The 21,884-nt window shown below is 63.1% G+C and overlaps 3 protein-coding genes across 9 annotated transcripts; all 3 read left to right on the forward strand.

Annotated features, from left to right (window-relative positions):
- Positions 1 to 209: 209 nt before the first annotated feature.
- Positions 210 to 7,379, forward strand: LRRC8E (leucine rich repeat containing 8 VRAC subunit E). Of its 4 annotated transcripts, none has more exons than XM_036890777.2 (3): positions 210 to 281; positions 3,439 to 3,582; positions 4,155 to 7,379. In XM_036890777.2, the coding sequence occupies exons 2-3, from the start codon at positions 3,445 to 3,447 to the stop codon at positions 6,360 to 6,362; spliced, it is 2,346 nt and encodes a 781-aa protein (XP_036746672.2). In that variant the 5' UTR covers positions 210 to 281; positions 3,439 to 3,444; the 3' UTR covers positions 6,363 to 7,379. The 4 variants fall into 4 exon arrangements, with proteins under 4 accessions (XP_036746672.2, XP_057345675.1, XP_057345674.1 ...); XM_057489691.1 differs by lacking the exon at positions 210 to 281 and adding an exon at positions 438 to 3,304 and having other exon boundaries at positions 3,440 to 3,582; XM_036890776.2 differs by lacking the exon at positions 210 to 281 and adding an exon at positions 438 to 3,271 and having other exon boundaries at positions 3,440 to 3,582.
- A 1,158-nt stretch (positions 7,380 to 8,537) lies between these two features.
- MAP2K7 (mitogen-activated protein kinase kinase 7) lies at positions 8,538 to 18,407 on the forward strand. 4 transcript variants are annotated; one of them, XM_057489693.1, is made up of 13 exons: positions 8,545 to 8,828; positions 10,425 to 10,472; positions 13,454 to 13,595; positions 13,751 to 13,817; positions 13,935 to 14,048; positions 14,118 to 14,237; positions 14,405 to 14,512; positions 14,599 to 14,778; positions 14,867 to 14,947; positions 15,059 to 15,201; positions 15,769 to 15,814; positions 15,918 to 16,048; positions 18,302 to 18,407. In XM_057489693.1, the coding sequence occupies exons 1-13, from the start codon at positions 8,705 to 8,707 to the stop codon at positions 18,309 to 18,311; spliced, it is 1,314 nt and encodes a 437-aa protein (XP_057345676.1). In that variant the 5' UTR covers positions 8,545 to 8,704; the 3' UTR covers positions 18,312 to 18,407. The 4 variants fall into 4 exon arrangements, with proteins under 4 accessions (XP_036746678.1, XP_057345676.1, XP_036746680.1 ...); XM_036890784.2 differs by lacking the exon at positions 18,302 to 18,407 and having other exon boundaries at positions 8,549 to 8,828; positions 15,918 to 18,098; XM_036890785.2 differs by lacking the exons at positions 10,425 to 10,472; positions 18,302 to 18,407 and having other exon boundaries at positions 8,548 to 8,828; positions 15,918 to 18,098.
- Positions 18,408 to 18,464: 57 nt separating this feature from the next.
- Positions 18,465 to 21,540, forward strand: TGFBR3L (transforming growth factor beta receptor 3 like). The gene is given in 8 exon segments (XM_057489694.1): positions 18,465 to 18,568; positions 19,276 to 19,441; positions 19,443 to 19,566; positions 19,568 to 19,615; positions 19,617 to 19,757; positions 20,328 to 20,455; positions 20,535 to 20,993; positions 21,376 to 21,540. Coding segments are annotated over 7 exon segments (1,131 nt in total). The 5' UTR covers positions 18,465 to 18,498; the 3' UTR covers positions 20,989 to 20,993; positions 21,376 to 21,540.
- Positions 21,541 to 21,884: the final 344 nt, after the last annotated feature.

Genomic DNA, 21,884 nt, shown 5'->3' on the forward strand with positions numbered 1-21,884 from the left:
CTGGCCCCTCCGGCTCATCTCGGGACTGCTGGGCTAGGGTCGCCCTCCTATCGCGGTCCAGTGGGCTAGGGAGTAGGGGTCAACCTGCGAGCACTGCCTGGGGAGGAGGAGGAGGTGGGGCCCGGGCTGGGGCTCCCGTAAGCCGGTGGGGCGGCTCCTGGGCTCCTGTCCCGCCCCCGGCCCTGACTCACCCAGGCTGGCCGGGGAATTCTGCAGGAGTCCCAGCCACTCTGCTCCCAGACACCAAGCAGTCGGGCCCATCGTCCAGCCCTGAGCTGTGGGTAGGTGGCTCTCCCTGATGGGGATGGGGTTGTGGGGGCGGGGAGGGGGGTCTGGAGGTCCATCCCAGGAGTGGGGGGCACTGTGGCCCAAGCCCATCCTGCTCCAGGCACTCAAGGAGCTGTGGAGGGGCTTGGGGGGAGAGAGCCTCAGCCGTGGCTAGCCAAGGGCATTGCTCCAGGGGGGCAAAGGGCGGAATGAAGATCAGCGGGCTGGGGGAGACCCCGGGGGGCTTGACCCCTTTCCCCCTTCTTGCCTGTGGAGCCAATAGCAGTAGCACTGTCTCTGGGACCCCCCCAACACCCCAGAACCTTACCGCGTGTGGTCCTAGGACCCCAGGTTGTCCCACTCTGGGACTCTTGAGACTCCCCAGACCCCCAAGTCCTAGCAGGGAAGGTTGGAAAAGTAGGAGGTTGGGAGTCCCCAGGCCTGGACCTGACCCTGGGTCTGTCACCAAGGGGCCACCCTCCCCAGCCCCGTACCCCAATTTCTCTCTTGTGTAAAAGTCAAAGGTTGGACCTTGTGTTCTCCAAGGCCTGTTGCTGTGTCTTCTTTGGCCCCCAACACAGGCTGTGGGTGGGGAGAGGGGCCAGATCAGAAGAACCCTCCATCGCCATGGTTTGGGGAGCAAGGTGGGGGCCTGGGGAGGGCCTAGGACAGGAGAAGCAGGGGTGAGGCATGGATGGGCCAAGCTAAAGCTGGGTAGGGGGCATGAACCTGGTCCTGTGCTGACACGGACCCCCAACCTGGCCTGCAGAAGAGCCGCCCCTGTTGCCCCTTGGCCAGAACCCCCTCTGAGGTTCTTTCAGGAAAGATGCTGCATCTCAGTGAGAGGTTCTCACTCAGGGTGAAACAGAGCAGGTGCGACCAGACAGATGGGACCTGGGGGTCGTGCCTGAAACGCCACTTGTACCTTGAAGCCTTGGGCAAGCTCTGTCACCATGCTCGAGTCTGGGAAAGGGGGGCTCTGGCTCCCACGCCCACAGAGGTGGGATAAAACGAGGCCCTGAGAGCACCTGGTGGCTCTAAGTTGCCTGTAGCCCTGCTGTTTCCTCGGGGCTCCCCGCCCCTTGAGTTGCCCCACCAGCCCTGCTCAGACAAAGGGGGCCCAGCCTTATGTCTGCAGAAGCTTAATGGCAGGTTGGGACCATCAGGTTTGAGTCATGGAGACAGATAATGATAACTGCAGCATGTGCCCTGGGCGGTGTTGTGTGTGTACCTCGTTCCATGGGGGCCCCTGGGCCTTCCATGGAGACCCTGCCCACACCCTGGCTCCTGGGCTCTGGTCCTGGGTGTGTGTGCTTCTGGTCCTTGACTGTGGTCCCTCGCCGGTGGGTGGCGGAGCTTCCACTGCTGTGGGCTGGGCTCGGTCATGAGGTTGGTCCCTGCCTGCGTGTGTGGCATTCCTGCCACAGTCCCCAGGGTCACTGTTCTTAGGCTGGACGGCTGAGCAGTGTTCCCTAGAAGGGACAGGTTTTCTGGGCAGGGAAAACCTAGGGGCTGGACCTGGCAGAGGGTGTATGACCGGCTCCCTGGCCCTGGATCTGCCCTCAGCTCAGTGGATGCCCCCAGGTGTCCCTTTTGGTGGCTGCAATATTCATGCAGCCCCTGGGGGCTGCTGAGCTGCCCCTGGTGACAGAGACTGGCTAATGCACTGGGGCGTTTCTCCTCTGCTTTTTGCTTAGGACAGGGTGTGACTCTGAGCGTGAGGGACTGACATGTGCCGGGCATCCTGTACTCTGTGCACCCCCTAGCGTGCGCCTGCTCCTGGGTGAGTCAGGGAGCCCAGGAGCCAGGGTGTGGGCAGGCATGTGCCCATGTTGCATGCCATCACTGGCAGCCTCTGGGGGGATTAAGGGCTGCAGTGGACTGCCCTGCCCTCAGCAGGATGGGCAGGGCCTGCAGCCTGTATCCCTGCCCCACCCTGCCCCTGTCCCTGCCCAGGAGTCACCCCAAGGCCTTCAGGGCCAGTTGGGACCAAAAAGAGAGGCATGGAGGTGTCAGAGAGACGATGGGCGTGGGTGGGCCAGGTTTCCCCCAGGAGAGGGGTGGGAGGTTGGAGGACCTGCCTGCGGTCCAGAGACCACCCCTTGCTGTAGAGCCTGTGCCCAGTAACAGGCTATCAGAAGGACAACAGGCTCTGGGAACCCACGGGAAATTGGGCTGTGTAGACTGTGGAACATGGGTGCCGGGAGGGTAGGCCTTGCTGTCTCCCTTCCCTTCCCTTCCAGCCTCAGGAAGAGAGGAGGATTTCTTGGGAGGCCACCCTGCAGCCTGGCTGTGGGGGTGACGTCCCAGCTTGTGGCCCGTGCCCACCCCGCTGTGACTTGCCCCTGGCTGTCCAAATCTAGAATAATGATACCTTGGTCTGAAAGGAAGCCCAGGGACAAACAGAGTGGGCAGGCCGCCCAGGGGCCTGGCAACCCAGCCCTGTCTGTGTGGTAGGTGCCACCCTGGCTTTCTCCCTGGGAGCCGCGTCCGCGTCCTCTGCTCCTCGCCATCCTGGCACCCCACCCCAATCAGAGCCCAGGTGTCTGTCCTCTGCCTCAGGTCCTGGGCATCAGCCCACCTGGAAACCCTTGTGTCCTGGTCACCCCACCCCCTCCCGGGGGCTGAGCAGCCTTCCACTGCGCCACTCCCTGCTGCCTCTGGGCCCGTAACCAGAGCCAGGCTCCAGCCGGCTTTTCCAGTTGGAGGAGGTGCCCGGAGCGCCCCTGAAGGGGGTGGGGGCCCACACCCCGGAAGTCCTGGGCCCAGGGGCACTCTCTGCTCCAGGGGCAGAGGGAGCCTGGCCTGGCTTCAGGGACACCGGGTTTCCGGAGACGGAGCAGCAGAGCGAGTGTTCCTCGGGCTGCTCCGTGACAAGGGGTGGGAGGAGATGCCTGGGATCCGGGGGAAGGCCACGGGCACAAGCCGGGGGACGGCCGCCCATCCTGAGCTCTGAGAGGGCAGGCGGCATCAGAACGGGACCGGGGGCCGGGCAGTACAAGTGGTGAGAACAGGAGCCTCTTGGCTCCAGAGGGAGGTGAGTTCTGGGGGAGGGGGAAGGGCATCTGCCAGACCTGGGGCCGGGGGCAGAGGCCTGTGTCCAGCTCCTGTGCAGGCCGTGACCAGGTGCCCCCTGCTGAGGGTCCCTGGGTGCCTGCCTCCTCTCCCACAGGCAAGATGATTCCGGTGGCCGAGTTCAAGCAGTTCACGGAGCCGCAGCCGGCCTTCAAGTTGCTCAAACCCTGGTGGGATGTGCTGGCCGAGTACCTCACCGTGGCTATGCTCATGATTGGGGTCTTCGGGTGCACGCTCCAGGTGAGGGCGGGGCCTCCGGGGGTGGGGCCTGGGAAGTCCGGAAGTCCATTGCCGGTGACTGGGATCCGAAATCAGAGTGGACAAGGTCTCTTTCTTCCAAGGGCTTGGGGATGGCACCTGTTCCACGCCTCTCCTAGATCCTCGTGGCTTCTGGCAGGCCACATTATAGATGACCTTCTCCCTGTGTTTCCGCATCGTCTTCCCTCTGTGCGCGGGTCTCTGTCCCCTTTTTTCTTGTCATAAGGACACTGTCATGGTGGAGGGGACCCTTCCTAATGCCCTCGTCTTAACTCGATTGTGTCTGCTTTGCAGGCTATTTCTAAACAAGGCCACATTCGCAGGTATTGGGGTCAGGACTTCTGTATCTTTCAGGGGGGACACAATTCAACCCAACTCCTTTTTTTTAAGACAAAGACTGGTGCTCTCAGGTTTAGTGACTCTTTTGAAGCCACAGCCCACTGAGGGCAGTCAGGGTTCGGGGACCCCCCCACCTTCAGCCTGCTTCTCTCCCCTCAACTCCTCAGGCCCTGCTGGCCCCCCTCAGCCTCTGTTGCCCTTTCCCCCATCCCCAGGTGACACAGGACAAGATCATCTGTCTGCCCAGTCATGAACCCCGGGAGAACTTATCAGAGGCTCCGTGCCAGCAGCTGCTGCCTCACGGGGTCTCCGAGCAGCTGGGGGGCCCCCGGGAGGTAAGCGGCCTCAAGAACAACCTGGACCTGCAGCAGTACAGCTTCATCAACCAGCTCTGCTACGAGACGGCGCTCCACTGGTACGCCAAGTACTTCCCCTACCTGGTCGTCATTCACACGCTCATCTTCATGGTCTGCACCAGCTTCTGGTTCAAGTTCCCAGGCACCAGCTCCAAGATCGAGCACTTTGTCTCCATCCTGGGCAAGTGTTTCGACTCGCCGTGGACCACGCGGGCCCTGTCCGAGGTCTCTGGGGAGAATCACGAGGCATCCTCGGCAGGGCTGGGGAAGGCAGGTGAGGGCGAGAAGGAGAAGGTGCTGGCAGAACCTGAGAAGGTGGTCACTGAGCCTCCGGTCGTCACCCTGCTGGACAAGAAGGAGGGCGAACAGGCCAAAGCTCTGTTCGAGAAGGTCAAGAAGTTCCGCCTGCACGTGGAGGAGGGGGATATCTTGTACACCATGTACATCCGGCAGACGGTGCTCAAAGTCTGCAAGTTCTTTGCCATCCTGGTCTACAGCCTCATCTACGTGGAGAAGATCAGCTTCCTGGTGTCCTGCCAGGTGGACACCTCCGAGGTCACGGGCTACGTCCGCTTTTGCTGTAACCATACCAAGGCCCACCTCTTCTCCAAGCTGGCTTTCTGCTACATCTCCTTCGTGTGCGTCTACGGCATTACCTGCCTGTACACGCTCTACTGGCTCTTCCATCGGCCCCTCAAGGAATACTCCTTCCATTCTGTGCGGGAGGAGACCGGCATGGGTGACATCCCAGACATCAAGAATGACTTCGCCTTCATGCTGCATCTCATCGACCAGTACGACTCGCTGTACTCCAAGCGCTTCGCCGTCTTCCTCTCCGAGGTCAGCGAGAGCCGCTTGAAGCAGCTCAGCCTTAACCATGAGTGGACGCCCGAGAAGCTGCGGCAGAAGCTGCAGCGCAATGCGCAGGGCCGGCTTGAGCTGGCCCTCTGCATGCTCCCGGGGCTGCCGGACACCGTCTTCGAGCTCAGTGAGCTGGAGGCGCTCCGCCTGGAGGCCATTGGCGATATCACCTTCCCCCCGGGCCTCTCGCAGCTGGTAAACCTGCAGGAGGTCAGTCTGCTGCACTCACCCACCAGGCTGCCCTTCTCCTCCCAGGCCTTCCTGCGGGACCGCCTGAAGGTCGTGCGCGTCAAGTGCGAGGAGCTGCGCCAAGTGCCCCTCTGGGTGTTCGGGCTGCGTGGCCTGGAGGAGCTGCACCTCGAGGGGCTCTTCCCCCCGGAGCTGGCTCGGGCAGCCACCCTCGAGAGCCTCCGGGAGCTGAAGCAGCTCAAGGTGCTGTCCCTGCGGAGTAATGCCAGCAAAGTGCCAGCCAGCGTGACTGATGTAGCAGGGCACCTGCAGCGGCTAAGCCTCCACAACGACGGGGCCCGTGTGCTTGCCCTGAACAGCCTCAAAAAGCTGGTGGCGCTGCGGCAGCTGGAGCTGGTGGCCTGTGGGCTGGAGCGCATCCCTCACGCTGTGTTCAGCCTGGGTGCACTGCAGGAACTTGACCTCAAGGACAACCACCTGCGGTCCATCGAGGAGATCCTCAGTTTCCAGCACTGTCGGAAGCTGGTCACGCTCAGGCTGTGGCACAACCAGATCGCCTACGTCCCTGAGCACGTGCGGAAGCTCCGGGGCCTTGAGCAGCTGTACCTCAGCCACAACAAGCTGGAGACCCTGCCCGCCCAGCTGGGCATGTGCTCCAGCCTCCGACTGCTGGACGTCTCCCACAACGGGCTGCACTCCCTGCCGCCCGAGCTGGGCCTCCTGCAGAATCTGCAGCACCTGGCGCTCTCCTACAATGCCCTGGAGGCCCTGCCCTACGAGCTCTTCTTCTGCCGCAAACTGCGGACGTTGCTTCTCGGCTACAACCATCTGAGCCAGCTCTCGCCCCAGGTCGGGGCCCTCAGGGCCCTCAGCCGCCTAGAGCTCAAAGGCAACCGCTGGGAGGCGCTGCCCGAAGAACTGGGCAACTGTGGGGGTCTCAAGAAGTCGGGGCTCTTAGTGGAGGACACCCTTTACGAGGGCCTGCCAGCAGAGGTGCGGGAGAAAATGGAAGAGTGAAGCCAGGGTCGGGGGCAGGCTGAGGTACTCCCGGTGGTTCACCCCAGAATCTCTACTACTGTCTTCTCGGGAGGTAGTCCAGTGGGCCCAGGCCAGGAGAGGAAGAGCAGATGTGAGCCTTGCGGGGCCTGAGCCAGATCCTGCGACTGGTTTGTCTAGGGAGGGATGGGAGTCTGTGGATTTGGGGTAATGTCACAGAGAGATTAACTCAGGATTCACAGACCAAAACCATGCCTGTGTCTTTGGCTGGCTGGTCTGCTCCCAGCCCTGGGCCAGAACTGCTGCCCTTCCCCCTGGATGTTCAGTTAGTGCCACATATGGGGGAGGGTCACATCCCAATGGGATTTCAACCCTTCCCCCCTGACCAACCCCAGATCTGGGGTTCTCTCCCAAGGAGGGCACACAGACACAGGGGACCAGTGTGGCCCCCGCTCCCCACGACTTTGATACTAATCACTATTTATAAGTTGTTGGCCAACGATACCTGCACATACACAAACTCAGAAAAACGGTTCTCATATTTGGTGGTGCATCAAAATCAACATCCCCAAAACAGAACATCTGGGGCCCCACCCCTGAAAGACTGACTCAGGAAGTTCCTGGCCTGGAAATAAGCATCCCACAGGGTTCTGATGCCGGTGGTCCTTAGTGCTGTCTGTTGGGCAATGCTGACAGCACAGATGTCCGGATGTCTAGAGCAAGGATTCTGAACCTTTTTAAGTCCTAGACCCTTTGAGCAGCTGAGAAAAGCTGGACACCTCCTTCCTCAGGAAAACGCTCATGTACGGGCCACGTTCTGCAAACAATTTAAGCAGTCAACGGATACCCCCAAGCCCCTCAACATATCCATTCATGGACATCCTAAGGTTGGCATACCCCGGGGCTCAGAACATCTGTGGAGATTACATTTCTCTGAGGATGGGCACAAGCTTTATCTTTCCAATATTACCTGTGCCAGGCAGTATATACCAGTAGGTGCTTAATAAATAACACTAATTACAAGAACCAAAATTCTTATCTCTGGTGTCCAAGCCTTCTGTTTCACCAACTACAGTTAAGTGGTGACACTCACATACCAGGATCGAGGGTGGGAGTCTCCTGGGAATAGAGGGACAGAGAGACCTTAACAAATCAGGAGAAATTAGGCGGCATCTTCTGCCTAGCTTTTTTATGAAGGACCTCTTTTCCTGTGCCTTCCCTGTGATTCTCCTGACTCCACACTTTTGTATCTGCTCCATCCAGAAGTCACCAAAGAAGTCCCCACACGCCTTCAACGCCCAGCAGTGTTCCTGAGCTGGACCGGGAGAGGGCAGGGCCCTGGGCTCAGCCAGTCTGACTCTGACCGCTTTAGACTGGACACCTCTTAGGTGTCTGCAAAATGCGGGTGTCCTCCTGGCAACTGAGAGCACAGGCAAGCTGCCCTCGAGGAACTAGGATTTTGGATGGGGACATTTCCCCAGCACCCATCAGACCAGTTAAAGAAAACGTCCAGGCTGCTGAAACACCTAACCCCAGGGCGCGCCTTGTGCACAGTCCATCCAGGAGCTGGGCTCACATTCCAGGGCGGGACAGATGGAGGGCGGGGTCTTTAATAAAGTCCCACGCGGGTCTGACCTGGAGCTCTGGCCTTGACCTTGGCCCTGTCGCTTAAATCAGGGTCATGCCGCTGGATTCCTGGGGCTCCTGACAGCGGCCCGAGCCCTATGCCGCCTCTGCCGTTTGTCCTTGGGCGACACTGAGCTTGCTGAAATGGAGAGGGAATCCCACGAGTGCCTAATTAGGGTGAGAAGGCAGCAATTAAGCATAACAGGATCCTAATGAAGTGCTATCCGAGACAAGAAAGGCAATTCTGAGAGGGCGTGGGTGCCAGAAAACAGGTCCAGTCACGTAAGAACCAGGAAGAGACTGAGGTCACAGCAGCAGAACACCGGCAAGAGGCGCCGAGAGCTAAGGCTGCGCGTGCGTACCAGGAGCCACACGCTTGATTTCGTCTCCCACTCTATAAGCATGCGCGCTGCTTTCCCCTCAGGGTAGGTGGGCTTTCACACCACGTCGCTCGCCCAAGAGCTCCAGAAATCGCGCATGCGCATCAGGTTCGGGAGACTGCACATTGCCAGCCGTGAGCTCTAGGTGGAGTCATCCCTCCAGGCTCGAGACGAGTACGCAAGCGCAGAGGTTCGCACGAGGGAAGGGCGGGCGCGCGCCGCGGGCATGCGCCAAGCGGGGTGAGACGGCGGCTCGGCCGGGTCATCCAAACGCAGGCGCAGTGCGGTGTTTGTCTGCCGGACTGACGGGCGGCCGGGCGGTGCGCGGCGGCGGCGGCGGCGGCGGCGGCGGGGAAGATGGCGGCGTCCTCCCTGGAGCAGAAGCTGTCCCGCCTGGAAGCAAAGCTGAAGCAGGAGAACCGCGAGGCCCGGCGGAGGATCGACCTCAACCTAGATATCAGCCCCCAGCGGCCCAGGCCCAGTAAGCACGGCGGCTTGGGGGAGGGGGCGGGCGGGGCGGGGCGCGCGCCGCGGGAGACCCCGCCCACGCAAACAGGCCCCGCCTCCGCTTCCGGGGCGCTCTTGCTCCTCCTCTCCCCGCCCCCCGCTGTCGGCTCGCGGGGAGAGGGTCACCGTGACCCGGGGGCGTGGGGACGGCGGGCTCCCGGGGGGCGCTCTCCCGGCCCGGGGGTTCACCCTTGCGGGGTCTGGGAGCCTAGTTACCCGGCCCCAGGCGAGGCTCCCCCCACCTGGTGACCCGTCACCGTGATTCCCGGAGCCGCGGTCACCCACGTTGAGTCGCGTACCCCCTACACCACGAGGCCGCGAGCCCATCCAGGTCCCCCGCAAACATGCACACATCCCTTCCCACCAGAGGAGTCCACTCCTGCCGGCCCCCTCCCCACTGTTTGCACGTGGGCCCGTGTCATGTGGGTTCAGCGGGTGATCCACTCACACCCATGCACACCTGGCCCGAGATCACTTGAGCGCATGTAACCTTCTTTTTCTGACCAGGTGATTCTTCGCCTTCCCCTCTGTGACCGTGTCCGCCTAGCCTGGGACCTTGTCATTGGGTTCCCTGACCCCCTCCCACACCAGCACCAGGCCCCATCTTCTGTAACTGGTTTCATTGCCACCATCTTGCGATGGGTCCCTCCAAATAGACTCCCCCAACCCCCAGCCTGGCCACTTTGTCGCCAGGGTCAAGTGATTTCCCCCCACCCCCACCTAGCCGGGGACCCCTGAGGCCAGTGTGACGTCCAGGCAGGCCGGCAGCACATGTACACCTGCCCTGTGATCCCACCGTCTCAGTGCTCACCTCCCTGGCATTTTGTCATCTGGAATCAAGAGCCGTCCCCACCCCCAACACCCACACCTGGCCTGGAATAATTTCTAGTCTCCTGGTTACCACCCCTGCTCCCCCAGCCTCTCCGCTGGAGGGCATCAGATTTTCCCCTCCTCGCAGACCTGATGAACAGCAGCCCCCTCCCCACATGCTTTCTGTGTGTCTCTCAACCAGCAGGTTGTTCTCCTGTGTATTTTCTGATATGGTCCTTATAGATACATAGGTCCCTGTGGTGTCCTGGCAGGAGGAGGAAGACACCTCCTTATCTGGGTACCCCACCCTCTCCCTGCTCACCCGGCCTGACCACAGCTCACATCCCCAATACCTGTGTGGGGTCTACTCCCCTCCCCTTTCTGACCTGGGATGACTTGGGTTCCTCCCTGGAGGTGGTCTGTTAGGGGGCTCAGAGAAAGCCCCGAGGCAGTGATGCTGGGCTGGGTGTGAGGCCTAGGGCGCCTCACGGGGTGACTGTCCTGGCTGCAGAGCCAGGCGCGGCAAGGTCCCCGGCGGGCAGGCCCCAAGGAACCCCCTCCAGGCATCTGTGTTTGTCAGCTCATGCCATCCTCCCCGCCCTCCATCTCTGTCATCTGTACCCATCTCTGCAGTTTGGTGCCTCCCCTCCCTCCCCACCTCCTCCTCGTTATAATTTGATTTCTTTTCTTTTGGACAAATCGGTTGTTTCTGTTGTGATTTATCGTGGTGTTGTTTTTTTTCTTCCTTTTCCCCATCCAGTTATTGTGATCACTCTAAGCCCTGCTCCTGCCCCGTCCCAACGAGCAGGTACCAGCCTTTTTATCATCGCTGCTTGGACATCTGCACCATTGACTTAACCGCTGCCCCGCAGAATGCCATCCCCACCCCCATGCTGTGTGTGCGCGTGCGTGCGTGCATCTCCTGTCCCACTCTCTCTCCTTCCACACCGTCAGTGTCTGGGCCTCCGGCCCCTGCCTCGGTCAACTCTCCCTTCCCGCTCTGCCCTTCCTGTTAGACTCAGGTTTGGACCCCCTGGAAGAAGAAGTGGGCTTCCTTACTGATGGGGAGTCTGCTGCCTTCAGGAGGGTCCCGCGTGTGCATGCAGGCACGTGTGTGTGAGTGAGGGACAGATGGGTGTGCCAGGCAGGTGGGCCAGCCTGCTGATTCATTTCAGCAATTCAGCGAACACACGCTGTCCCCTGCGTGCTGTGCCTGTTCTGGGCACTGAGGAACTGAGTCCTCCTCGTGCAGCTGACACTCCGGTGGGGGTGGGGGGTGGGGGTGCGAGGAACAGCAGCAGATTCAGGGTTGAGGGCGGCCGGGGGCCGTGAGACAGCTGTGAGAAGAGGGAGTGGAGCAGGGCCGGGGCTCCTGCAGGGGGCGGTCGGGGAATCTCTGGAGAAGGTGGGATTCCAGCAAAGCTGTGGAAGGTGGGGGAGCACGTGAATGGAGGCAGAGGCCCGAGTAGGGCCGGGCTGCGGGCGGGATGGACGTGGATGTCTTGGCCTGGAGGGGCTTGCAACTGCAGTTGGCTGCCTAGTGCACGTGTGACTGGCTGTGTGTGTGAGACGGTGGGGACTGGCTGTCCTGGGGGCTCTGGCCTGTCGCCTGCCTGTCTGCACGAGTATGGGGGTCTGTGTCACGTCGTGTGTGTGTGTGTGTGTGTGTGTGTGTGTGTGTGTGTGTGTGTGTGTGTGTGTGTGTGTGTGTGTGTGTGTGTGTGTGTGTGTGTGTGTGTGTGTGTGTGTGTGTGTGTGTGTGTGTGTGTGTGTGTGTGTGTGTGTGTGCGCGTGCGCGCGCGCGTGCGTTGGGCTGATAGTCTGGTACGTCGGCGGCCCCCGTTGGCCCTGTGTTCCTGTCGCGCTCTCTCTGCCTCTTGCTTTCACTCTGCCCTCCTAACCTGCTGTGTGGCCCGGCACCACCTCTGGGATCTCTGTTTTCAGGGCCTCTGTGCCTCTCCCTGTTCCTTAGCTAGCCGACACCAATCCCCCTCAAATCCCCACTGCGCTTCAGTTTGAGGGGCCTGCTGGAAGCCTCTGTCCCTCGGAAGCCTTTTCCCCAGGCTTGGGGGCAGCCCTCAGGGCTGGGTAGACCTGGTGAGGGAGGAGCCCCGTTGGGGCACTAAGGGGTGTCCAGAGGGTAGGAGTGTGGTCCTCGTCCCAGAGCTCTTGACAGTACAACCGCCCTCCCCACCACCAGCCAGGAGATGAGAACCTGGCAGTGTCCCCAGAGAATCCGGGTTCAGGGGGAGCATGGGGGTCCTAAGGCTCCCCTGAGATTGTTGAGCCGCAGAGGGAGGGATTAAGGCTGATTCTGGCCACAGCGTGACAAAGCAGGGGGCCGGGCTGCCAGGAGGGCACACAGGAATCATGGCCTCCCGGCCAGTGGAGACTGCTGGGCTTGACCATGTCCCCCGTGTCCCTGGAGCTCTTCCTTTGCTCCTCCCAGGTCCTAGCAGGCCCTGCGCTCTCCCTAGGGCTGCAGACCAGTCTCACAGACCTGCCAGCCAGCTGCCAGCAGCTCAGGCATATGTGCCCCTGCCCATGGGTCCCGGGCCCACATCACCAGGTGCCTGCAGAACTGGAGGGGGGAAGGTGGGCCAGGCAGGAGCTACTGAGGGAGGGGCAGCCCCTGAGGCCCCTTGGCCACCCCCCTGAGAAGGCGAGCCTTGGAGCGTGCCTGTAGCCAGTGCCCTTCTGACAGGGGTCAGTGGAGGATCATCTCTCCTCCAGGGGCCACCCCAGCCTCTGGTCCCCCCACACTGTTGCCAGCCCAGCCAGGGAGGCTCCTAGCCCTTTGGGAAGCCTGCTGTCCTGTCCCAGGGCTTTCTCTGGCCTGTCTCTGCAGCACCTCCCCTGGGCAGCTGGGCCCCAAGCCTTGGCTCCCATCTGTCTGTCTGTCTCCTGACCTCCGGCCACCTAATGCTGCCTGCCCATCCCGGGGTGCCCGCTGCCTGCCCCGCTGCCTGCCTGCCTGCCTGTAGCATGCCCAAGCTGTCCGCATGCAGGCTGCTGGGAAGAACCAGACGCCACTGGCTGGCTCAGCACCCCCTCTCTCAGTCCCAGCAGCCCCTGGGGGGGCTGCGCCACCTGGGCCCCCTCACCTGAAGGACTCTGCCCCTCCTGGCGTCCTGCCCCCATCCCTGTTGTCCCCAGCTCCACAGGCTGTGCTGGGAGGCTCAGAGATGAGCCTGCTGGCCAGAGGGTGGCCCTCGCTCACCTTGGAATAGAACATGGACAAGGCAGGCAGAAGGCTGGGTTCCTCGCCCTCTGGCTCCCTAGGGTGGTCTGCCTGACTCTGGTTGGCAGCCAGGTTCAGTGCTGCCCACAGGGCCAGAGCCCAGGCTGATCCTGGTGGGCATTCCCTTCTCTCCTGGCCCAGAGTGTGGGTCCTGTGGCCCTGGGCCTGCTGCCTGGGTTGGGGTGGGCAGGAAAGGGACACGCCAGGGAGGCCGCTGGGCTGAGGGGTGCTGTCAGCCTCAGGCCTCAGTTCTCTGCCAGCACAGACTTGGGGACAGTGCCTCAGCCTCTGGGGACCACCCCTCCCCACCAGCCCACTCCATCCCCTCCCAGGTCAGTGGGGTAGGAGAGGGCACCCTTAGAAGGGCCCAGGGGTGGGAGGGAGGCCCCAGTTCCTGTAGCCCAGCAGGTAGGGGCAGGCTCTGCTGGCCTACGTGAGGGATGTCAGGGAGGGAGAGACCAGAGCCGTGAGTCCCCCGAGTGCCAGCCCTGAAGCTGGGGCCTACTGGGAGCTAACCCCCTCCCTCCCCCTGGTTCTCACCACCCCAGCCCTGCAGCTCCCGCTGGCCAATGATGGGGGCAGCCGCTCGCCATCATCTGAAAGCTCCCCGCAGCACCCCATGCCCCCTGCCCGGCCCCGGCACATGCTGGGGCTTCCGTCCACCATGTTCACACCCCGCAGCATGGAGAGGTGAGCCATCACAACAGGTCAGCCGGCCAGTGGGGGTTATCTGCAGGTCGGTGTTGGGGGGGGTCTAAATCTGTGGGAATCTCTGAGTGCTGGGACCAGGTGGCCTTAGATTGGTTTGGACCCTGTCTACTGGCACCCATTCCCTGTCCCCCCAGCATCGAGATTGACCAGAAGCTGCAGGAGATCATGAAGCAGACAGGCTACCTGACCATCGGGGGCCAGGTACCACTCCTCATGGCCCCTGGCGGGGGGGTGGGCAGGCCCCGCAGCGGGACTAGGTTCTCTGAGGGAGGCGTGCCGGAGCCCCGTGGGCCCTTCAGCTCTGGCTGTCCTCGCCAGCGCTACCAGGCAGAGATCAACGATCTGGAGAACCTGGGGGAGATGGGCAGCGGCACCTGCGGCCAGGTGTGGAAGATGCGCTTCCGGAAGACAGGCCACGTCATCGCTGTCAAGGTGAGCCCCGCCCCTCCCTGGTGGCCCCACCCCCGCCACCAGCGCTAAGGCTCCCTTCTTCCTTTGCAGCAAATGCGGCGCTCTGGGAACAAGGAGGAGAACAAGCGGATCCTCATGGACCTGGACGTGGTGCTCAAGAGCCACGACTGCCCCTACATCGTGCAGTGCTTCGGGACCTTCATCACCAACGTGAGCCCCCCCTGCCGCCAGGGAGGCCTAGGGGCTCCCTTCCCCTCTCCCGCTGGTAGCCTGTGGGGGGTGGGGGGCAGTCTCTTCTTGCTGCTTCCTGAGTGTGCCAGGCTGGAACAGGATGGGAGGGAGGGTGCAGCCCCCCAAGCCCCCTGCTGCCTCCGCAGACCGACGTCTTCATCGCCATGGAGCTCATGGGCACGTGCGCAGAAAAGCTCAAGAAGCGGGTGGAGGGCCCCATCCCGGAGCGCATCCTGGGCAAGATGACGGTGGCGGTGGGTGTCCGGCTGGGGTGTGGCCGGGAGGGCGGCCCCCAGGCCCTGGCCCCCCTCACCGGTGCCCTTTGCTGTCCACACTGCAGATCGTGAAGGCGCTCTTCTACCTGAAGGAGAAGCACGGCGTGATCCACCGGGACGTCAAGCCCTCCAACATTCTGCTGGACGAGCGAGGCCAGATCAAACTCTGTGACTTCGGCATCAGCGGCCGCCTGGTGGACTCCAAGGCCAAAACGCGGAGCGCCGGCTGTGCTGCCTACATGGCAGTAAGTGGGGGCCCAGTGAGCGCGTTAGGGGGTCTGAGTGGCGCACGGCCAGCCGCAGGGGCACATCCTCTCCTTCTCCCCCTGGCAGCCGGAGCGCATCGACCCCCCGGATCCCACCAAGCCAGACTACGACATCCGGGCAGATGTGTGGAGCCTGGGCATCTCCTTGGTGAGCTGGGGTCCCGGACTGGAGACAGCACCCTTTCGGGATCCGGACAGGTTCAACACGCGGAGGGCAGAGCCTGGCCGCCACTGCCCCAGCTGCCCGTCTCTCCCCCAGGTGGAACTGGCCACGGGCCAGTTTCCCTACCAGAACTGCAAGACGGACTTCGAGGTCCTCACCAAAGTCCTGCAGGAAGAGCCCCCACTCCTGCCCGGCCACATGGGTTTCTCGGGGGACTTTCAGTCCTTCGTCAAAGACTGGTGAGGAGCCTCTGCCTCATCCTGGGCCCTGGGAGGGCAAGGCCAGGTTGGCCCAACACTCTTGGTTGCTGGGGAGGTTTGGGAACAGTGGGGGGGCCCTGGGGTTGGGGTGGAGCTTGGTACAGGCAGGCCGGGGCTGGCGCCTGAGCCCCAGGAGCCAGGAATGGGGTGTGGGCCTGGGCCCAGGGGACTGCTGGCCCAGGGGTGGTCGGCAGGGTGGCCTTGTGGAGTTTCAGAGCAAGCAGAGGTGCCCCAGGGCTAAGGGCACATGTCCCGCAACCGAAGCAGTTAAGCCTGCAGGCCGTCCTTGTCTGAATCTCCCTGGGGGAGCCCCCCACTCCTCCGTCGGGCACCTCACAACCCACTTCGGGCTCGCATCACAGGTGGGACGCTCACGTGCCGGCCCCAGGGCCTCGGCGGCTCGGCAGCCATCTGTGTAGGACCACTGGGATGCAGCTCCTCCTCCCCAGGGACCTCAAGGATCTCTGGTCTGGGTGGGAGGGCAGTTGAGCACCTGGGGGCCGCCAGGCCCCCTCCCAGGCTGACTGCTCTTCCCTCCTTCCACAGCCTTACTAAAGATCACAGGAAGAGACCAAAGTATAATAAGCTACTTGTGAGTACCCAGTCCTCCCAGCCCCCTCCCCACCATGCCTGGGGCCTGGGCGGGACCAGAGGGAAAGCTGCCCCAGCCCTAAGAGCCACCATTGGGCCCCCAGGAACACAGCTTCATCAAGCGTTACGAGACGCTGGAGGTGGACGTGGCTTCCTGGTTCAAGGATGTCATGGCGAAGACTGAGTCGCCGCGGACTAGTGGAGTCCTGAGCCAACACCATCTGCCCTTCTTCAGGTAGCCGCGTGGCGATGGCCAGCCCTATGGGGGGCCGGGGGCGTGGCCACAGGCCCCCCCTTTCCCACCCGGCCACCTAGCTGCCCGCCAGGGGAGACCTGGGACCCAGATGGCCAGGACCCGAGGGCTGAGGACAGGAAGTAGGGGTGCCGACCTACCCCCGACTCCTTGCCTGGTGGCTGTGGACAGATGGGCCCACCAGGCCCCAGCCCGTCCCGTCCCGGGGTCAGCCGGCCCTGCAAGTCCCCGACAGACACTGTGAACGGAAGACAGCAGGCCGCCACAGACTCGCTATTTATTCAGTCATAACCTCTGGGCTGGGGCTGCCCCCAGGGCAGGGGAGAGCCCCCACCCCACATCCTCCTCACTGGCAGTGTGCTGCCACCCCCCAACCCCTGCTGTGCACATGCTCCACCTCTGTCTCCTCCGCTGTCACCCCCTCTCTACCTCTCTGGCTTTCCCCGGCTCCCTCCCCACCTCGCCTCTCCCCTGGCCCATGCCAGGCTCCACTGGGGACTCCTGGGTCCCCTTGGGTCTCTGGTGACAGTCACCATCGGCTGGCATCCTTGCCGCAGGAAGGTGGGCTGGGCCTTGTAACTGCAGCCAGACCTGGGCTGGTTGGTGTCCCTCTTTCTCTTTGATCTCAGGGGGTCCTTTTTGGAGTTTATTGTATTTTATTGTACTGGGTGGGGTGTTTGGGGGCGGGTGGGGGGAGAAGAGCTGTTCTCATGGGGTTTGTCGGTACCTTCAGAAACTCTTACCAAAGTCATGTTTAGCTGCTTGTGGGGGGCCCCTGCCCACCTGCCTGGGGCACATGGGGCTGGGGCCTGGGCCACTGTGCCTCGAAGGCCCAGCCCGGTAGAGGGGTGTCCCAGAGGTGGGCTCTGGGGGCTCCTTCTCCCTTAGGGCTGGAGACTGGCCACAGCTGGGGTGGGGGGTGAGTTGAGGACCTCAGGGCACAGAGGGAGCCAGGGGCCGTGGCCACCCAGGGTGGCCTTCAGGAAAGGCGGGTGTGAGTGCGGTGGAGGGCAGCAGACGCAGGTGCGGCAGGGAGGTGGTGGGGAAGTTGAAGGCGGGAGTGGGCCGAGGGGCCCGGGCAGGCGGAGAGCAAGGGTATGAGGAGGGGTGTAGGGGTTGGAAGACGTGCGACAGGGACAGAGGTGGGTGGGCTGAGGGCTGGGGGTGTGCAGGCAGGCATGCCCTCACGATAGCCCTGAGTGCCCCCAGACTCACCCAGAGCTGGCCAGTCTGCAGCCCCCAGGGCCGCCAGCAGCTGCAGTGGGAGGGGGGTTTCCTTTTTGTTGGTGATGCATGCAAATCACGTGGTCAACAAAATAACAAAAAAAAAAAAAAAAAAAAAAGCCCCACAAAACCAACACCAAAGGTGAGGAAGCTCGCTGAATGTAGCTGAAGCAGCGTAGACTTAGGCGCCACTGTATGCTATCTATCCTATGGACCTGTTACTCTTACACTCACAAAAGGCCGCATGTTTTAAGAGTACTCCCAGCCAGCCTCTGTCCCTCCCCCAGCCTCGGGAGCGGACAGCCACCTGCACTTGCCCCAAGTCCCCTTTGTGAGGGGATGGGGATGGGGGCAGGGTGGGGGGCCAACAGGCCTGGCCTCCCAGCCCTCCCTCGCCAGGCCCAGCCGTGGGGGCCTTAGCGGGCGGCCAAAAGGTCCCATGGCTGGTCCCAGGGCTAGTGCAGGCCCAAGGCCAGCTGCCTGGGTTTATTTTTTTATTTAACTATTTTCTGTTTGGTGTGTGTGTGTGTGTGTCTGCCCGCCCCCACCCCCCTTAAGTGTTAAATGGGAGGCCTGGGGGAGCCTTCCCCCACCCATGTCCTTCCCCTCCGTCACCAGCCACCAGCCATCCCTGTCTCCACCAGGCAGTGGGCGGAGTGGGCAGGCAGGTAGGGGAGCTGGGCCTGGCCCCGCCCACTGGCCCTCAGCCCCTTCTCAGGCCACCAGTATCACCCCATCCCTTTTAAAAACAAAACACCCACGTTTATAAATCCTTAGATGCTTGAGAATAAAACCCTTCCCTTTTCTTCCTCTGAGTCTGTGGTGTGTTGTGACCCTGGAAGCCTGGGCGGGAGGGCCCAGAAGCCGGGACCCTGGGGTGGGGGGCTGGGGCAGCAGTGCCAGCTGAGGCGGCCCCTGGGTGGAGAAGAGAGGTGGGCCTGGTAGGGTGCTGTTTCTAGTCACCTGCTTGTTAAGTGGCTAATGTGAGGACCTCCCCACCCACCCCACCAGCCACAGGTAGGGCAGGAAAGGAGCCCTTAATCCCCAGCAGGCCTTGGACACCCGCTGTCGTCGACCCATTAGTGCATCGCCCCCGCTCCCTGCTTCCTGGGGTGGCTGCCCAGCCAAGGGCAGAGACGCGTGCCTACTTGGTGGGCCCGGGTGCTGCCCGGCTAGCGCCTCTGCTGCTGGCTCCCCGCGGGTACAGCATGCTGGGCACCACGCTTCTGCTTCTGGCCCTGCTCCCGGGGACCACCACCTTGCCCAGCAGGCCACCTGGTATGTATGAGCTGGGGGACACGGTCACACAGCGCTTCTTGTCGTCCTTCTCGGAACGCCTCTCATCCACCCCGCCTGGGAGAGTGGGAGGTGGTGTCCACCCCATCCCCCATTTCCAGCTTCTCTGGGATCCCCAATTTCAAATAGTCCCAGCAGACAAGTTGAGGCCAAGGACTGGAAGGGGAGCAACGGGCAGATGACTGTCAGGGACCGATATGTGCGGGCGCCCCTAACTGGCAGCAATGGTTTGCCAGGACCCCGGCGGAGCGCTGGCTCCCAAAGGCGGCCTGCCCTTGCCCCAGGCCGCTGACGACAGACAGCCCCTGCGTCTCCGCTGGGGCTGGCGCCCTCCCCAAAGCCAAGCAGCCGCAGTCCCAGTCCGACCCTGTGCCGTCAGGCCCCCTCGACCGGGTGTCCGCCAGGGAGCCCCTCACCCTCCTGCGAAGTCCGGGAAGAGGGGCTTTTCCCAGGGGCCCGCCGCTTTGCGCCCAGCAGCAGCTGCTGGGCGCAGTCCCTGGGCTCTCCAGGGGGCCCATCATAACCACTCTTCCGCCCACGGTGAACGCGGCGTGGAGCCGAGAGTGGGTGAATCCTACACGGCAACTGCATCCATTTTCCAAAGGGGTCGAGGAGACTGGGTCACTCGCCTTGAGGGCATAAGGGGCAGCGCGTCTTCCTGGCTCTGTGCCATCCTTTCTCCCCACCAGCGACGCAGGGGACCTGGCCGCGTCGACCCCTTTTCAGCTTGGAGCTGTTGGACGCGGAGGACGCCTTCCCGCGCGGCGCGGGGCCGCTCGAGGTCCCGGCCGACAGCCGCGTCTTCGTACAGGTGCGGGTGAGGGCACGTGCCAGGGCCCGGTGGGCGGCAGGTGCCGGGGGCCGATCCTGATCGCCGCCCATCCCCTGAGCCCGTTCTGGCGTTTCTGCACGGGGGCTGCCCCGCCGACTCCTCGGTCGCCTTCCCTCCACCGTCGCCCCCCGCTCTGGGGGACTCCCGCCCCCACACGCTTCAGTTTCCGCCGGCGCCAGGTCTCCAACGCCTCGGTGGCAGTTCCTGCACTGCCAGCTGAGTCGCTGCTGCCGCCTCCGGGAAGCCCGACGGACGCCCGCGCCTCTGACGCTGCCGCCACCGTCGCAGATGCGCGGGCGCGTAGCCAGGAATCGGGGCGCCGGGGCCACTCCTGGGCTGGTACAAGCGCCTCTAGCATCTGGGGAGCTCTTTGGGGTTTGGGAATTTGGGAGTCGGGGCGCTTTGGAGCCTGGGGACGGGGCTCTCAGAGCTGGGGGTAGACACTGGGTCTCAGGCCGGGTGGCTCTGGGTACATGGACGACTGAGGGGCTGGTGGCGCTCTACGCAAGGGTTCCTCAAGGGACAGGGAGTGGGCCCTGGGTTCTCTCAGGGGCAGGGCTCTGGGTCCTTTGGGCGGAGATCTGAGGTGCCCCAGGGCTGGTGGCTGCATGCGGCAGGCCGCTAAGGGGCCACACTCTGGGCACATGTAATGTTCACAGGTAAGATGCTCAGGGGTGTGGGACCTTATTAAGGGACTGAAATCCGGGGTCCTTGTGGGCTGAGCGACTGCCTGCTTGTGTATCTTAAGGGCTGTGCTCTGGGCCCCTGAAGGGGCCAGATTCCCAGGGGTCTAGTGGTGTGACTCCTGATTGCTACAGAGGGCTGGGCACTTAGATCTTTGGGGGATCCAAGTGCCCAGCCCCTGGATTCCGGGGCCCGATCCCTGTCTCTTGCTCCCCCCTCCCGCAGTGTCTGCCTCAGGATGAGGCGTGCGCGGGCGCCGGCCGCGGCCGCGGCGAGAGCCTGGGTGCCGACAGCCCCCACCAGCACACGCTGACGCAGCCCATCATGGTCACCGTGCCGCGGCCGCCCCCCCCGTGAGCGCGCAGTCCTTCTCCGCGGGATCCCTGGGGCCGGGGAAGGTGGATGGGAAGGACATCTGAGACCTGGGCCCAGTGTCGGCGCTGTTCTCCCCACAGAGCCACCCAAGGGCGTCCCGGGCCGACCCATGCGCCCCAAGCCTGCCGTGCCGACCACGGCGGCCCTGGAGCCCGCGCCGGTGGTGGCGCTGGTGTTGGCCGCCTTTGTGCTGGGCGCCGCGCTGGCCGCGGGGCTTGGCCTCGTCTGCGCGCACCCAGGTACTAACCTCCGCCCTCTGGGACCTCCTTCCGGGCCCAGTCTGTTCGCGCGCGTCGGGATCCGAGGCGGCCGCTATCCCTGCGCAGGCCCTGACCGTCCCCAGACCTGCGTCCGCTGCTCCCGTAGCCGCCCCCAGGGGGCGCCCGACTCGGGCGCTACGCGCAGCACCCCCGCTGCTCCCCAGACCGCCTCTCCCTTCCAGCGTCCCCAGCACCCCAGCCCGCGCCCGAGAGACTCGCCCAGCGGCCCCCAGCCCAGGAGGTCCCAGTGAGGCAGGTAAGAGTGTGGGGCCGGGAGTGGGGAGTGGGGCCGGTAGGATAGCTGGAGGGGGCGGGTGATGAGAACACTACACAGCACTTTCTCTGTACCAGGCAGTGTTGTGAATGTTTGACGACTCTTAACTAATTTACTCTGCATAACAGCCTTCAGGTCGATATTTGTCAGAGGTCACAAAGTTTGGTGGTGCTGGGGTTGGAACTCAGGCAAGGGGGTCCCTGCAGCCGATTGCGGGCTCCTCACAGGCAGTAGGCGAGAATCGGGATTCAGACCTAACACCACGCTCACCCCGGCACGCAGACCGACGGAGGAGGCTAGTGATCGGCTGGGATGGAGTGGCCTGTGTCCTCTCCCTCACTTAACTTGGGTCGCCCCTTCCCAGGGATGGCGCGCCCCAGCAGGGTCCAGAGACGCATCAGCCACGGCCTCGGTCCAGGCCCGCCGGTACTTAACCGGCCTCCGTGGATCTCGCACCTGATGGGACCACGGTCCCTGCACACCCCTCTCCCACCCGGTCTCAAAATAAACATCTGACCTGACCTGCAGAGCTCTGAAGTCTGCGTGTACGCCTGGCGCGGGGTGGGGGGGCAGCATGCAGTGGCCCGGGACCAGGCCTGGTGGGATTCCGGTCTGGGGGCGGTTCAGACTGGAGGGGTGGGGCTGGGGGCGGGGCCATGCCCCCATTCAAGGGGGCAGATACAGCCCCGGGGAGGCCCAATGGCGTTCTGTCCCAATCTGAAAGGGGCACCCAACCCCTCCAGTTTAGATTTTAAGTAAGCCCCACTTCCCTCCACCCCTGCGGCTCACCCAACTTCTGCGATCTTCACTGTCCACTCCTACCTCCCCCCCTTTCCTGAACAGAGATACGAGCGGGATTACTAGCTCCGTTAC

The sequence above is a fragment of the Manis pentadactyla genome, chromosome 12 (genome assembly GCF_030020395.1).
Source record: "Manis pentadactyla isolate mManPen7 chromosome 12, mManPen7.hap1, whole genome shotgun sequence".
Lineage (NCBI taxonomy): Eukaryota > Metazoa > Chordata > Mammalia > Pholidota > Manidae > Manis > Manis pentadactyla.